Raw genomic sequence first — 14569 nt, forward strand, 5'->3', positions numbered from 1 at the left:
AGAGTAAACGCACGGCGCCACGTCCCAGTGCTTCACGTTTTCTTTGTGCCGAAAATATGCGCAGCTCCTTGCGCTCCTCATCGCTTAGTGATTGACAGTAGCGCACCTACAACAAAAACGAAGCAATAATAGAAATACGGTGATGTCAGTAGGTGTGTGGAAAAGGATGAGCATCCGAAAATTGTAGTAAATTTTAATTAAAAATACACTTGCACGTCCTCAACGCTCGCGACAATGCAGTCAAAGTTGAAGACAAAGGCGAAGGCGAAGGCGCAGTCCAAGTGGCAGACGAAGTAACAAATAAAAAGTCAAAGTTTTTTAATCTTACAAGTGAAAAGGAAAAGTTTCGAGAGTTTTAATTTTCACGTTTGCACAATACTTTTCAACTACTGCCGCGGCTCCTCCATAAATAGCCAGCTCTTTTTTCAATTTAATATCTGTTCAGACACAATGCCACTTTGGATTTCTATTGTCGAAAGCCACAGTCATTTTCAGTTGCTTCGCAACTTCGCTGCTGTTTTGTAACCAATTTGTTCTTTTTCTTAACTTCGAATGCCTTTTCGATCTACCGACCTTTTCTTAAATTTTGCAGAGTAGGGAGTGTCGCATTTGTGTTCACTCACCTCGTTATCTTGTGGCGGCAATTGATGCAGTAACTGCTTGACGCGATACTTTTCGCCGGCACTGTTAACGTACGGTACTTTATCGTCAGGTAGTTGTGAGAAATATAAACGGACCTGGAAATTGAGAAGATTCAAAAAATAGTGAAACTATTTAGGTGTATGTAAATATTTTTATTAATAATAAAGCAATTAAATTTTTTTCTTCCACTTGAGATCGAACCGACCCGCCAAAAAGATGTTATGATGCACAAAAAATAAAATCTTGAAAAACAATGTCGCTAACATCTTTTTGGCAATTAGGGCTCGATTTCATTATGGAGCACATGCCAGCTTTTCTACTGCTATGTTCACAGCACTTTCGAAGCGCAAAAGTATTGAATATTTATGGCTCCACTCAATACTGGATACAAAACCACTTAGTACTTATGACTTGATTAAGTGCTAAATACTTGAAAGTTGCTTAGTCTAAAAGTAAAGAATTTCGGGATTTTCGAGACTATTTCCGGATTTCCGACACTATTTTGGGGTTTTCGTGACTGCTTCAATGTGTTTAGGATTTCCGAAAGTATACCGAGATTTCAGAAACTATTTCGTTATTTTCAAAGCCTATTTCAGGATTTCAGGATTCTAAGGGACTATTTCGGGAATTTTGAGACTTCTTCTTGATTTCAGGACTATATTGGAATCCCAGAAACTTCTTCGGAGGTTTCGGGACTACTTCGGGATTATCGGAACGATTGCAGAATTATTAGGAGTCCAGGAACTATTTCGAGATTTTCCAGATTACTTCAAGGTTTCGAGCATTGCGGGGATTATCGGGACTATTTCGAGATTTTCGAGACTGCTTTGAGATTCTAAGGTTTCTAGGGACTATTTGCTTTTTTTTCGAGACTACATTCATCTATAAATATATCAATAGTATTATATCGATAAAGATATCGACAACAAAGTCGAAAAATATAACGATCGCAAAATCGATAAATTTGTTCGTAAATATATCGACATCAACATCGATTATTATAACGAAAAATCCGATATTGTTCCAAAATCTTGAAATAGTCCCGGGAATCCCGAAGTATTCTCGAAAATCTTGAAAATCCTGATTAAGTACCGAGAGTTCCGAAATTCTCTAAAATCTCGAATTAGTTCCCAAATTGTGGTGAGGCGAGTTGAGGCGAGTTGAGGCGTGGTGTGATGAGCACGGTTGGCACTTTTGTACAATTGTACCAAATATAGGCCTTTTTTCTCCGTTTGGGCCTGTGGGCCTTTTTTGTTTGTTTTGGGCCTATTGGAAGCACGTTTGTTTGAATAAGCAGCACTCACAGTTTCAAAATTTACACAAAATTTTACAAATTTTCATCAAAATTTAAACTTTTTGATCTGAATCTTTAGAGAATTGCAAGTTTTTACCGCCTAAAAAATCGCGTTGGTTTTTTAAATTTTTGTTTGGAGGCTAACTCATCACTTCTTAGAGTCACTCTATATATTTTTGTTGGACGGAAAAAAGTGGTACATTTTGTTTTATTTAGGTCCTTTTTACTTGAATATTGTGGTATACAAAATTTTGATGAAATGGCAACCGTGGTGATGAGTTCAGCTGTGGTGAATTTGGGTCTGGTAGGAGCAGGTGCGGTGAGTTCAAGTCGTGGCGTGGTTTATTTGTATATGTGTCTATCTACTAAAAACCTCAGTACTTTAGTGGAAGTATTTTGCATCTCCTGGGTACTGAGTACATTAGACCAGGGTATTTTACTTTAGTAAATATCTAACAGATCCTAAATACCCAACCAGCTCCTAAATACGTAATTATTTGCTACTTTAGTATTTACCAACTCCTAAATATCAAAATACTTTTTAATTGAATATTTAGCAATTCCCAAATACGAAAGTTTTTTACACTTGAATATTGAGATATGCGTTCCTCAGAAAGCCGCATAAAAAAAGTCCGCATAAAAAAGTTCTTTACTTTCATACAAAAACAGGGGATGCGTCCCAGCATATTCGAAAACCGCATAAGTTCAGATACTCCATGTGAAAAATTATAAAAAACCACTTAAAAAATCCAGTGAGCAAAAAAAATCAATTTATTTCTTCTTTTTCCCCGAACCGGTTCACTTTTCACTTTTGGTTTCCATGTACATATTTACTATGGGCGGTATAAATATCCGGGTGAAACTCTTGATAAGGCCGACTATTCTATGTAAAACTGAACATTAATGAAATAAGAAAAATTGTATATGTGTTTTAATTTAATTTTAATTAAAATAAATACATGAATTATGTAAGAATATAAAGATAAATTATTTATCAAAGCATTGTCTCTTACATACTGAAAAAAAGTAATAAAACCTCTCAAAAAAGCAAAATCGCTACTGCAAAAAATTGTTAAAAAAAAACCGCATAAAAAGAGACCTAAGTGTATTTGAGTATTTAGTACCCAAACTTTACAAAAGCACTTGGGTGTGCCCATCACTGATATGCACATATGTATGTACTTAAGTGTGGGCCTTATTTGTAGCGAGACAATTTTTTTGTAAGCAACAAAGCAGGTCTCGCCCTGTTTTGGGAAGAATTTTCTACATACACTAATTCATTAAATTTTACATAAAATAAGAATAAGAGCTTATTAGTCTCGTATCACTCAGTGGATCCCAAATAAAACCACGTCATTTTCATATCACTTCAGGTCTGGAAGTCATAGCCAGGGTGTCTAGATTAGGGATGGTAATTTTTCGGCTTTTTACGATCTTTTACGATTTTCGGGAAGGCGTTGCCACTATCCCGGGATGCCGGAATTAGTCCCGATATTTAGATATTCATTACTTTTCAACAACTTGAATACAACTTGAACCGAAAAAGTTGCTTTTATATTGTTTTAGAAGCTCTCCTATCATGAAATAAATAATAATATATGGGTTTGAAACCTACTTTTTTATTTAAAGTGACGTTTTTATTTTTTCTCTATGACCGCAGGATTTATTTTGAAGAACTTTGTAATTTCAAAGATATGATTAATTCCGAAAATTGTCAAAAAAAATTCAATGCAATGTAGAATATAAATATGGGTAACAAATTCAATAGGAAATTTCTTTAGAATTTAAAAAAAAAAATTGCCAAAAATCGCCAATTTTTTTCTAATAAAATTCATGAAATCGATTTAACAAATCTTTTATTTAAAAAATGAGATCTTGTTATAATATAGTTTCTAAAACCAAACACGAATATAATACCTTCAGAGGGTAATAATATATAACACAAATTACTTATATAATAGTGATGTACAAACACTTTTCTTTAAAAATACGCATACTTTTAGAAAATATTTCCTTTAGCACATTCTGCAATAGTAGTGCGCAATTGTTAAACTTAGTTCGTTTTAAAATTTTCTTATTATTAAATCTTCCGTAAAACTACTGTGGAAAACTAAGTTTTGTATATTTTTGTAATTGGAAAAAATTTATTTGAAGAGAAAAAATCGCCAAAAATCGCGAATGGCGATTTCCTAATTTTTACGCGCAACTATACAAAAAAAATTGCCAAATTGGCGCGAAATCGTCAAATCTGGACACTCTGGTCATAGGGACTTTTAGGCGTAACATTAGGGCTTTCCTTTATCCAATTTAGAAAATTCTTCGCAGAACACATTTTTATAACCAAATGTGCCTGTCGAGGGAAAGTTTTGTTTTGTGAGTTAAATTAAAAAAAAAAACTGTAAGGCTATCGGAAGCTATTATTAATGCTAAACACTGCCGAGACCTCAACCTCTACGACATTTGATCGTATTTAATTTCTGCTGAACAATTTTTAAAAAACTAAAAATATTGTCGAACCTTTTAAATTGGCTCGATTAAACTATTAATCAATGGTCATATTATTACCACGACAATTTTCCTCGCAGTGCTTTCATTTAACATGATACCGCCAAACTTCCTCAATGTATAATAAATCGTTTCACTTTCGTTCCCACTCATGAACCATCGCACAAACGAGAAGGCAGCCAAATAACAGTGAAATTAATCGAAATATACACGCAATCAAAATACTTTCACCCTCCGAACAAGGAAGCCAATTCGCCACAGCAGCAGTGCGTCTATGCAATTAACTCTATTTTGGTCAATTCCAACCAGGTTTAATAGGCTGACAACACTCTAGCAGCAGCGGCAGCAAAATATATCGGTGACTGCCAACTATGCATTTGGTTCAAAAAGTCAGTGCACTACTTGCACTCACGTACTCCACCATACATTACATATGTGGCTATGTATGTGCTTAGATCACAGCTGCACGCCGCCATGAAACAAAAACCCAACTACGATCTGCTGCACCCAAGGCACCCGTTTGCTTGATATGTCATCTGTCTTTCTCCTCCTGGCCAGGTGATTCCTGTTGCGCAGCATGCAAGGCCCATATCGCACATGATCTTCAAAAGTGACACACCTCAAAATTTTGCAATTTTGAAACTATGCCCTAAAAATGTACACAGAGCCTTTATTTACCTTTTATTAGAAAAAGCAGGAGTAAATTTTTGTTATAAGTAATTTGTTGAAAAAAATCTAAGGTAAAGCATGTGATAAGAAATAGTTTTTTGCATTTTCTGGCGAACGTGTAATTTTGAGTTGTGTCACTTTTGAAGCTCGTGTGCGATATGTACAATGTCCGTCTGTTGTGTGTGTGTTCGTATTTGGCTCTCAACAGGCCATCGCCGCCAAACTTTTCCGTTGGTATGTTTGAACTTTTGTCGCACTATTGCGCGAGCTCTAATCTCCACAGATTTTACGCCACTGCAGATTAGCAGGGGGGCCATTGATACTCATATAAGATGAATGTTTACAACAAAACTACTCCCAGCTTCAAAGTCACACCACCAACGAAAAAGGATTGAAATGAGCAAAAAATTTCCCAAAAAATGTTATTAATTGCAGTTGTCCGCAGTCGGAAAATGTCGCTCAAATCACGCTGGAAAACTAAATTAAATGGAGTGGTTGACATCAATCGCTTGTTTGGTCTGCCGAACTGAATTTTTTACAAATGAGAAGGCATGTACGCAGGCATCTTTGAGTGCTGTAGAAACGACATTTCCGTCATCACTGGAAGCAGGTGCGGAATTACGCCAAAAAGAGCAACGTTATTTTGAGAAGTGCAGTGACTAATGATTAATGGGCTTACCAGAAAAAATTGAAGCAGATATGTACATACATAAGTATGTGTTTATGTGCTTTAGCAATTGAGATAATAAAAAAATTATAAAGCTGAATAGCTTTAAATTTACCTTGGCTTCAGTAAAAATGAGTCGACTAATCGATTCTTTCTTGTTCTTGTTTGGGGTTGTAACCGCCTAAGCGATTTTTATCGAGTTCAACAAAGCACGCCGGTCATTTCCTTCTTTGCAAACGGCGACCAATTGGAAATGCCAAGTGAAGCCAAGTCCTTCTCCACTTAGTCTCTCCATCGCAGTGGGGCCTCCCTCTTCTTTTGCTACTGCCAGTGGGTTCCTAGTTGACTACTTTCAGAGCTGGAGCGGCGGGGTCCATTCGAACGACATGGCCAAGCCAGCGGAGCCGTTGTATTTTAACTCTATGCACTATGTCTATGTCGTTGTAAAGCTCATACAGCTCTTCGTTCCATCGTCTGCGTGGTTTTCGTACGTCGAAAAAGGTCTTTACTCCTGAATTTCCTACTCAGTCCAAAGTAGCACTTATTGCCAAGAGCGATTCTGCGATGGATTTCCATGCTGACATTGTTATCGGTGTAATTTCTGGTCCCCAGTAAACGAAATTCCCTGCTTTCTAGAAATTGTGACTATCAAGAGTGACGTGGGTGCCAAGACGCGAATGTGCTGACTATTTCTTTAATGATAAGAGCTACTTCGTCTTGTCCTCGTTCACCACCAAATCCATTCGCTTCCTTATCCAACTTAGAAAAGGCAGAGAAGACTTCGCGGTTCTTGTATTCGCACAAGCCAGCAATTGCACGCTTTTGTAGTAGATTGCTCCTGAGCGGTTCAGTTCTGCAGCTCTTTTTATCTTCTACAACATCAGATTAAAGAAATAGCATGAAAAGGAGTCGCACTCTCTGAAACTCCGCTTGGTAACAAACGCCTCGGAGAGGTCTTTCCCAATTCTTACGGAGCCGGTGGTATTGATCAACGTCATTTTACGTTTATGGGGGATGCTAAATTCAGAAAGCAGCTTTAAAGTCGACGACTAGATCGTGAGAGACGATATTTTTCTCACGGGACTTTTCAAAGATTTAGCGTATTTTCTTTGGTGGAGTTGCCAAGTCTAAAGCCACACTGATAAGGCCCATTAAGTTGGTTGATGCTGAGTTTCAGTCTTTTACACAATAACTATGCTTAGAAGGCTGATCCCACGATAGATGGCGCGAATGGCTGCGTCGCCTTTCTTGTGGATTGGGCGGAGCACACTTAAATTCCAGTCGTCGGGCATGCGTTCATCTGACCATATTCTGCATAAGAGTTGATGCATGTACTTACCAACTCCTCGCCACCATACTTGAATAGCTCAGCTGGCAGGTTGTCAGCTCCAGCGGCTTTGTTGTTTTTGAGGCGCGCTTTTGCAATGCGTACCTCGTCATAGTCCAGTGGTGGAACAGCGACTCTGTCATCATCGACTGAGGGCTCGGGTTCATCTTCTCCATAGCTTTCAGTGCTGTTATTATTAGGTAGGGTTTAAAAGTTTTCCTTGCATAACTTAAGTACGTTCTGGTTGCGGTGACCGTGTACGCACTGTATATATTTTTTATCGGAAATTAAGTTACGAACAATTAAAAATCTCAAACTACGAAAACGGCGTTTTTATACCTTAAGTCCAGAGGGTGTATTGAAAATTCTAAGTATGCATATATTTTGTGCATCATCTCAATCTGTCACTTTATCAGTCACATAGTGTTATTATCCCGACGAAATCTTTGACGGTGGTACTGGGAGGGGAACGGTACATAACGGTAGGAGCTTTAGTTTGAGTTAAAGTCTCACACTGACGGGGTTAGACGTTCGTTATTGTTTTTGAAAAAAAAATAACAATTTTGTATAGGGCCCCCCTAAATTTCGTTCTAGCTACGCCCATGTTGATAAGTGCTACCTTCCTTAAACATGCCTCATACGGATATATATATACTCTGTGTGGCCTCTTTTTGGATGCCAGTTTCTATAGCTTGTGTTTATTTGAGGCTGTTTCGTGGCGTAAGTTGTAGGAATTCAACTTGTATATATTAAGGAATTTTTCCTTTCTTCCTTTTTTCCTTTTCTTAGTAAGAAGATTTCCAACATTGCGATGGAAATCGTTAAAGAATACATATTTATAAAATACAAAAATCGCAAAACTTATAGAAAATAGTATAGATCCGAAAATTGTCGCCAACTGGCTACATAAAGTAGCATAAGTGATTTTATAAGGGTTGACTTTGAATTAAAAAATATTAAGTTCCCTTGAAAATTTTTATATAATTATGACTTTTCTATTAAAAGGACATCTGGAGCTACACCCACAGGGTTAGAACTACGGAAAGCCTAAATCGGTGTAAATGAAGTGAAAAAGCGTAGCAGAAAATAAAATTCCGTAGTAGATATTTTAAATGTATATTGGCTCTTAATAATTTGCTTTTTTTAGTTAAAACAATAAAATTATGCATAACAATAGCCTTTAATCGCGTCCTGCAACCATACTATTTAGCGTCTATAAAATAATATCAACGTAAAAATGTTCCATATTTGTTATTTAAGTTCTTTTATTGGTGGTTTGGTTAGTTAAATTTTTTTTTGGAAACAAGACTCCTGAAGGGTTCTAAAAAGTTATTCGTCGGATAAATTCAGGTAGTCCTTGAACAAATGAAGTATACTGAAGATATACTTTCTAAGTCAATAAAAATCAAAAACTTAGTAGGCCAATATCTCAAAAAAAAAACACGTGATAGAATAACACTTAAAATGCATTCTGTCTACATTTGAATACTATTTCATGGCCTTACAAAGCACCTTTTTAGAAAATTTTAAAAGTTAAAAAGTTACATAACTACGTACAGTGTAATTGGAAGCCATTCACTCTTTGGCCTCTTCTATTTAAAAAATAAAGTGTAGAATTTTTTAGCGAAAAATGGGTTTGAAGGCCACATAAACTTTAAAAGCTACTAAGTTCAGATACCGCAATAAGTGCTCTTATTTGGGAAAGAAAACCGCAGTAGATGGTGGATAAAGCGGAGTAGCACAGTAGATTTCTAATTTTTGTCAAAAATCGTAGCAAATCTACTACGATCGTAGTTAAGTTCCAATGCTGTACACCTATGTATTTTTGGCTAGTCAATCGTTAAACTATTATTTTGGAACCCGATGGAATATCGCTTCAAGAGGAAAATGGCCCATCTCAACCTATTAAGGTTACTTTAATTGATGGGCACAGAGATGTATGTTTATAGTTACTCATAAACTATAAATTTTAGACAAGTTAGGAATTACGAAATTACGAAAACAATTAAAAGCAAATTAGAAAATTATTTCAATTCGAATGGAGCGAAAAAGCGAAGTGCGATTATTATTATTATTTATTTTTTTAATGACCAAATATTTAATTACTAAACCAAAGGATTAGATAAATCAATCCATATTTGAATTTATTACAGCATACTTTTTCTTTTCCACGGACGACTGTCATTTCGTTTACCTTAAAAAAGTAAGTAATTAACTCTTAAATCGCTGCCATATATTTACGTACATACATACATATCTACTCAGCAATGTACCAATGAAGTGCATGCATTAAAACAAAGTTATATATGATATATATATATATATATATCTATATATATAAAAATGGTGTGAAAAATGTATAGTAATTCATCAATTGAGAACGGTTGGGCCGATTTGGCAAAACTTTTCTTTTAGTTGTTCGCAATTTCCAGGAGAAGGTTTTTACGATAGAAAATTTTGGGAAAACTTTCCGGGAAAGTCGGGAAATTGGAAAAATCGAAAATTGATTTTTTTGTGCAATTACTTCGGGATGGCTTTCGAATGTAAAATAGAAAATTCTGGAAAAGTCGGAAAAATCCAGAAGAACGCGAAATATTTGAAATTTTTCGACGAAATTTTGTATTTTATCGCATGATTTGATGATTTTGGACAATGTTGAGGTGGAAAATTCGTTGTGAAGATTGGAACATTTCGGATAATTGTGAAATTCATTGTGAACATGAATCAATTGGGAACAATTTTCTCCTAAATATGTTTCATAACCGATTCGAATAGTTGCTGCTTTTTTGGAAAGGTGTTCAGGAGTGCACAATGTTTTAATTTTTCCGATACGTGGGGCAGGGGTCGAACTACGCTAAAAAATGCATTTGGTACGTAGGTAGCCATTTGCCTAAATTAGCATATAGGATCCATTTTTACCATTAAGTGGGTCTTATTTATGGTCCGATTTGCTTGAAATTTGGCACGTAGGTAGCGTATTGTGTGGGTTAAAATATAGGATACTTTTTCCATTCCAAAAATTCTTATTTATGGTCTGATTTGCTTGAAATTCGATACCCGTATTATAGATATGCGTAGAATAAATTGAGTCATTGGGCCTTATGCATAAAAAGTGAGCTTAAGCTCAGACTCAATTTTTGCACTGAAGGGGTGAGCTCAAGCCCAAGAATTTGTACTGAAAATCGAGTCGGAGCTTAAGCTCACTTTTTATGCATGCATCGACGTCGACGACGACAACCATAATAGAGCCGAATATTTGACTGAAATTTTTTTTTATATATTTATTGGTCTTCCTTCAGAGTTCATTTGTGCTTGAATCGCTATTTTAAATGACTCTTGACTTTTTTAAATAGGTGGTCCCCAATAGTCGCTGAATCCACAATATCTTTAGTTCCCCTAATTGCAAGGAAAAATAATGTTGTCTCCATTAAGCTATTTCATTAAAAAAGTTTTATGGATATCTTAAAATTTGTTTTTGTTATTTATGACCTTTTAACAATTATATTCAACAATTTTTATTTAGCCTGAGGCCATTTGTAACGAAAAAATTTTTTGGAAAAACAACAATAATTTACCCAAAACATTCGACGAAGCATGAATTTCCTGGGGTAAAGGCACACAAGTAACTAAATAAACCCACATTACGAAAAAAAAACAATTTGAGGAAAACGGTATGTACTATATGCATATGTAAGTTTTTTCTTTGTATTAAAAATAAAATTGATGCATAAAAAAACAAGTGTATAAAACGTGAGAATTTTTTTTAGAACAATGTATCTAGTTGTTTGTTGGATTGGAAATAGTTTGTACACACCTTTTGGTAAATACCCGGGTATTTATCCATATTTACCATTTGGGTATTTACCCTTTTCCCATCTCTACCATCTGTTTAATAAAGAAATCTTGTGTCAAAATAAATAATAATTTATTGCGACCCCGAGGATATAAGGTTGTCTGCGAAAAACCTGGCCTAAATTCCGGTTGGCGAGCTNAAAACAAAATACATGCAAGGCGAAGAAATCAGCTGATCATACAACACCACCTTGTATAAATTCGCATTGATATGTACTTACTAAGATTTTAATATTCAATGAAAGAAGGTAAATGCTGCATCACCTTGAAAACAAATTATTTTCCAAATATTTGCCGATGATTCGCAGTGCATAGTGATATCCGAGACTTTTTTGGAATGCTGAAGCTAATTTTTCTCTGAACGTTCGTAATAAAACATGATTTTTTGGGGATTATTTTATTCAAAACAAAAAAATCCAGCGATTTTTGCCTACTTAGAGTATTTGCAAAGGCACAAATCGCAGTCAAAACTGTCACTGGCTAAAGATAGTCAATGTTTAAGGATGATAAATTTCTTTTCCAATCGAATAAAATTTTCTTCTTATCTTCATCAACATTCTCCTCGCTCCACTCACCTGATCTGGTCGCAAGCCTGGCGGCACCCAAGTGTACTCCTCCAGCGCACAGCCGCTATCATCGTCCGACTGTGAATTTCGCTGGAATTCCAATTGTTGCTGATGATGCTGGTGCTGATGGTAGGCAGCCGTCTTGTAGTTGGCCGCACGCAGCGGTGATGAAATCGAACTGAGTGGCAGTGTTGGTGGCGGCGGCTGGCAGCGTCGTTGCAGCGGTGCTACAAAATGTTGCGGGGTCGTGCTGTTGCTACTGCCGCCACCGTTGCTGGTGCTACTCGATGATGCTTCCAAGTTGCTGGCCGTGGTCGGTGTAGGTGTGGCGGCTGTGGAAGAATTGGGCGTGGCACTATCCAAATTATTGAGTGTCGTTATTGTAGGCAGTGTTTGTCGTTGTGATTGTGATGGTTGCTGTGGCTGTGATAGTGGTTGTTGTGCTGCTGAATAGTCTGTTGTTTGGGTTTGCAATATCGCAGCTTCTGGTTGCAATTGTTCATATTCGGGTAAATTTCCACCAGTCGTTTCCAGTTGCAGCAATTCACTTTCGGTTTGTGTGTAATAGTTGGTCGGTTGTTGCATGGTGACTTCAAGCAACAATTGTTGATGGGTTAATGAGGTGTAGGACGATTGCAGCCGAGGTGGAGGTTCACGCGCACAGGCGGGTGTACTGCAATGAAAGTGAGAGGAAAGTATGCGATTAAAATACTTTGTAAAACTTAAAGTATTTTAGTTGGATTATTACGAAAGTTATAAATGGAATGACAAATATCGATAAAGCTCGGTAGAAGATATTGGCAATTATTTAGGTTGGGATAGTTTTTGCAGAATATGTGTTTAAATGTATATGGGTCAGATTATAAAGACATCTTATGAGGGCCAGATTTTGACTTGAATCCTTGTTTATCAGCAGCGATTAGTGGTCATTGTTGAACAAGATTTCTTCATTATTAAAAAAATGTATCACTTTGAGGAAGAAATTGTTTCCTGATATTTTTTTGACATGAAATGCTTTTCGGAACAAAATTTGTTGAGCCTTTCGGGGATTTTCGTTTGTACTTGTCGAATTTTTGTTTGAAGTTTTGGGATTCTTTCTCAATTATTTTGGATCTTAGTATATACTTTGTGATGTATTTTTTAAGTTCTTGTGGAAATTTTGCGAAACTTCTGAGATTTCTTCGGGACTTTTTTCATTTTTTCTCGCCTACACGGAATGTTTCATGTTTTATTTTTCGAAAATTTCACGGATTTTTTTTTCGCGATTTTAGGGGTTTCCAAAATAATAACCTTGAAGAAAAGAAACTAGTAAAAATAACTGGTTCTTTTCTACTCAAGAAAATGCCAGACAAACCTGGCATTTTAACATATAAAACAAAAAAAAAAAATCAAGTTCGGGCGATACCGGCGCTACTACATGTCTTTTTACACCTTTCTGTAAACTACATTATGAGTAGACTGCAGATTTTGATGCAAAATACGGAGCCTAGAAATATGTACCACATAACTATAAACAAAGTGTCTAAATTTGTATACAATTTGCTAGTGTTAAGTGGTACATATTTTTAGGCTTTATTTTCTGCATAAAAATCCGCAGTTTAATTATGAGCAAAGGTCTTTTCCCCTGTTTCAGATATTGAACATAATTGAACCAAGTTGGGAGGAAATCAATAAAGTCGTTACCGAGATAATCTTTTATAATTCATTAGTGGGCGGTGCCACAGTAATGACTGTACCGAGTTTGCTAGATACTGGTGAATCGGTCACCGCGATACACAAACAGTGAAAATCGTACAGTAATTTTTGCCTTTTTTTAAATTTTGTTTATTTTTATAGTTTACACTACAATAAAATCTATATACATAACTCATGATTTCAAAGTTTGTAAAAAATGAAAAAATTCGGTAAAATTTTCATTAAAATTTCAAAAATTTTGATCAGAATTTTTTGGAACAGGACGGTAAGCATTTTTATAGTCCATTTAATTTTAGAATAATAAAGTGCAATTTTGAGGTGCCTAGAAAATACTTTTGATTTTCGGCAATTTTTTTGTACCTTACGACTGTTTCTTTGATACAATTTTATGCGAAATTTTAATGAAAGCATAACAAATTTGCTGCAAATAGTAGCAACAGGTAACCCGTTTACGCTGCAGCCAACTGCATTTTATGAAATCGCATACCACGGATACTTTCTACTTTCAATAATAGCAAAATTAGAATTCTCCACATTTGAAAGCGAAGCAATGTAAAGCATTAAACAAATTTGTTTGTTCTTCGCTTAGTCTTTTTTTTTGCGTATAAAATTTCCTTTTTTGGCACAGGCAGCAGCTATGTTGCAGCAACCAGAAATTTCGACTGCATATATTTTACATGTTGATGCTCACATGTTGCACGCTATGTGCACATAATGTGGCAACAACACAGGTACACCAACAACGAGCACAATATTCGCAATTGTCGACTCAGCTGAATGCGGACATTTTTACGAGACAAATGAAAAATTCTGTTTGCTAACTTATTTGATAGCATTTTGAATATGAGTCTGTACAAATGAACATAAAAGCGTGCAAGTACAGTTTACAAGTTGGTACACAAATGGATGGTGTGGCGCATGCGCGACCAGCTCTAACTACATAAATGCAGCTGCGCGCAATAAACTAACATCTTTAGATTGGGTTGCGCTTGCGTGCTTTTGGTTAATTTGTATTTGGTCAGTGACGCGCCGCGAAACATGAACATTTGGGCGCTGTGAAGCGAGTGGTTGGATGGTCAGTGGCTGTAGCCGGCAACAAACAGCAGCAACAAGAATTGGCCAACCTGCTGTTGCTACTACGCTTGTTAGTGTTGCTACTGCTCTCGCCTTTTGTTTTTATTGTTATTGGTTTTGTTTTTTGTTTTGCCAGCAAACTCATTGCGCATATATGGTGATGTCCGCACCCGTTTTATCAACTTTCTCTCTATGGCATGTTGTTGATTATTTTTTCTAACGCCTTTTCGCGCTTATTTATGGGTAATTTTTCTTTTTCCATTATTATTTTTGTTTGA

At 36.1% G+C, this 14569-nt stretch overlaps 1 protein-coding gene across 1 annotated transcript in view; it reads right to left on the minus strand.

Moving 5' to 3' along the window:
* Positions 1 to 4: 4 nt before the first annotated feature.
* Positions 5 to 14569, minus strand: part of LOC108368610 (uncharacterized) — a gene marked incomplete at its 3' end in the record, with an annotated part of 50353 nt that continues 35788 nt past the window's right edge. Inside the window, exons 2-4 of the mRNA XM_017623494.1 lie at positions 11532 to 12195; positions 624 to 737; positions 5 to 106 (exon numbers count right to left, since the gene is read on the minus strand). Coding sequence (XP_017478983.1) covers positions 5 to 106; positions 624 to 737; positions 11532 to 12195 — 880 coding nt within the window. The remainder of the gene's footprint in view (positions 107 to 623; positions 738 to 11531; positions 12196 to 14569) is intronic.

Source organism: Rhagoletis zephyria, unplaced genomic scaffold, assembly GCF_001687245.7.
Source record: "Rhagoletis zephyria isolate East Lansing unplaced genomic scaffold, Rhagoletis_zephyria_1.1 Rzeph_scaffold_03218, whole genome shotgun sequence".
NCBI classification, from domain to species: Eukaryota; Metazoa; Arthropoda; class Insecta; order Diptera; family Tephritidae; genus Rhagoletis; species Rhagoletis zephyria.